At 38.6% G+C, this 2,487-nt stretch overlaps 1 protein-coding gene across 1 annotated transcript in view; it reads right to left on the reverse strand.

Moving 5' to 3' along the window:
• Positions 1-266: 266 nt before the first annotated feature.
• The window catches only part of LOC103522634 (high affinity cAMP-specific 3',5'-cyclic phosphodiesterase 7A-like), a gene marked incomplete at its 3' end in the record, with an annotated part of 10,885 nt that continues 8,664 nt past the window's right edge, over positions 267-2,487 (reverse strand). Inside the window, exons 3-5 of the mRNA XM_026832678.1 lie at positions 955-1,010; positions 585-725; positions 267-398 (exon numbers count right to left, since the gene is read on the reverse strand). Of these exons, the coding sequence (XP_026688479.1) occupies positions 267-398; positions 585-725; positions 955-1,010 (329 nt within the window). The remainder of the gene's footprint in view (positions 399-584; positions 726-954; positions 1,011-2,487) is intronic.

Genomic DNA, 2,487 nt, shown 5'->3' on the forward strand with positions numbered 1-2,487 from the left:
GGACTTTTGAGACAAGAAAAACTGTTTTTACATGTATTTTTCCTATGGCGCACATTAAAAGTGGACACACTGTATAGTTTTGAGGTTTTTCGGCATTTTCATTGTCTGTAGGAGTATTCCTTGTATTGTTCCTTGCCTAAAATGTACTCCCCATAACAAGTCAAAATATATAAGACCTTATTTAGACTGTGGGGGAAAAGGGACTTTTCAGTCTCATTCAAGCAGGATAAACAAGGTACCTGTATTCTATTCTATTCTACATTTACCTCATAGAGGGCGGCAAGATGATTGGAAGTGGCGATGAGGAATGGCTGATTGACTCCAGGATGATCCAGATCATGAGCCACAGCCGCCAGAAGTGACGCCATGATTTCCAGGTGAGTCAAATGTCTTTTGATCTAGAGAAGGAATAAAGTAATCAGTGAAAATTAATAACCCAACTTCATTCATATGGTCCAGCCGTTCCGAGAACGAATATTATCCCATAAGGATGAAATCCGCCCCGGGCGAGAATCGAACCCGCGGCCTAGCGCTTACAAGGCAGACGCACTACCAACTAAGTTAACTAGGCTGGCTATTATTACCTTTTCTTCTTGTAGGAAGCAGTGCATGGCTTGCGTCACATCAGTGGCGTGTATTGAGTTGTGGTACGGGTTGGTCCCGTGGTATCCTTCCTCAATCAGACTGAACAGTTTCCACACTCGCACCACGTCTAGATTGAAGTGCTCCATGAGATGTAAGCGGAGTTTCTGGACAGCTGCTGGACACTCTGTAGGTTCTTTAACATGTAGGTACAACATACAATACGAGGAACATTAAATGTCTCCCACAAGGCGCAGTCCTCAGCACGACGCTTTTTAACATCTTCATCAACGACCTCCTAATAAAACTAGAGAAAACAGGAGTGAATGTGGCAGCCTTTGCCGACGATATAGTTATATGGAGTTCCCAAAACTCCATGAGACCGTACCAGTGGAACAGGTGCACGCATAGCACGGGAAGAGATCGACCTGAAATGTAAACCAAAAAGCATGGTTTAGAAATCGATCACAAAGATGTTTTGGTGTAAGAAATTGAAAATAAACCCTCAACCCTCAAGTTTATGAGTAGAATATAACCCTATTTTAGCCCCTGATTGGTGAGGTAGAGTGGTAGGACCCCCACAGAACTATTTTTTGTCTGAAAATCCTTAGAGATCAAAATTTGAAACTTTTCTTTAAGGTGTTGATAATAGAATAATTTCACAATTGTAGTATCAACAGAAAGGGTCGTCGGTTGTAGAGCATTATTATCTGTTCGAATTATTTATTGATCAATTGAGGACGAAATTTCATGCTTCGATAGGGATTTGAACCAGCGCTCTCCCAAATACAAGGCGAGGGGTTACCGACGGTTCAATGATAACACAGATAGATTTCCTAGTATTGCTATGTGTCTGTTAGTACATTCCAAACAGTAATGCGACTACTACTATACAAACTGCAAAAGATTGTCATCAGGACAAATCAGGACAACGTAGCTATAAAACATTAAAATTCTCCCCCAGAACTTGTTGTGCCATAACGACGAATCAAGCCTCTCCTATATGAATATTTTCCAACTCGAGAGAGTAAAAAAACATAATAAAAACTACTCCAGGAAAATTTATTGTTCGAAAAAAAAAGCAGAAAAAGTTTTCTCATGAATGACGTCAGAACAGTATACAGGAGGTGGTTGGGAAAAGCTTTCTTGGTGAAGTTTGAACTGGCGCCTTTAGAAAGCAAATTTGAAAGTCTTGTGAGAAAAATCTTGCTCTGAAATTTTGTGCGGTACTTTATGACCCAAAGGGGGGAAAAGACGTGATTGGAACAGAATAGAAAGTGATTTTTCCCCCAAGTTTGTTTAGGCTTGTTTTTCACTTAAATCTCTACATAGGTTGCCACAAAAGAAAGCTAATCAATGCTTCAAGAAAGGTAGGTTTCCAATGAATGAACTTTTTACTTTCTATTATTTCATTTTTAATTAATTAAGTTCACTTCAAAATATGGAGAAGAATTTTCAATTTATAATGTCAATTTTTAGTGACAGCTAATGTCAAAATTCAAAAAGTTTCAACGTATTTTTGACTTTTCTAATCCACCCAATTTAAATTACCTACAGTGTCCTACGGAATGAAAACACCTAGACCACCCCGTACAACATTTTTCACCCCCAACTCTTCTACACTCACATCTACTCGTACTATAGTTTTCTTCTTGCTACGCTCTGAATATTTCTTCATTGTGGAAGGGGTTGAGGGCGACTATAGGGTGTGTATGTCTACTGGACTCGAATTTAAGTATCGAATAGTTTTCGAAATATGTACTTGAAAGAAGTTTTGAAATAAAAATCGAAAGTAATAAAACAAAAACCGCCATATGTTTGGGGATTCAACCATTTTCTCTTCCTTTTTCAAGTGCTTTTATTTAACTTGAGATATCTGTTTATGTGTAGGTATAGATCAAATCT

Source organism: Diaphorina citri, unplaced genomic scaffold (genome assembly GCF_000475195.1).
Source record: "Diaphorina citri unplaced genomic scaffold, Diaci psyllid genome assembly version 1.1 scaffold9869, whole genome shotgun sequence".
Classification (NCBI taxonomy): Eukaryota; Metazoa; Arthropoda; class Insecta; order Hemiptera; family Psyllidae; genus Diaphorina; species Diaphorina citri.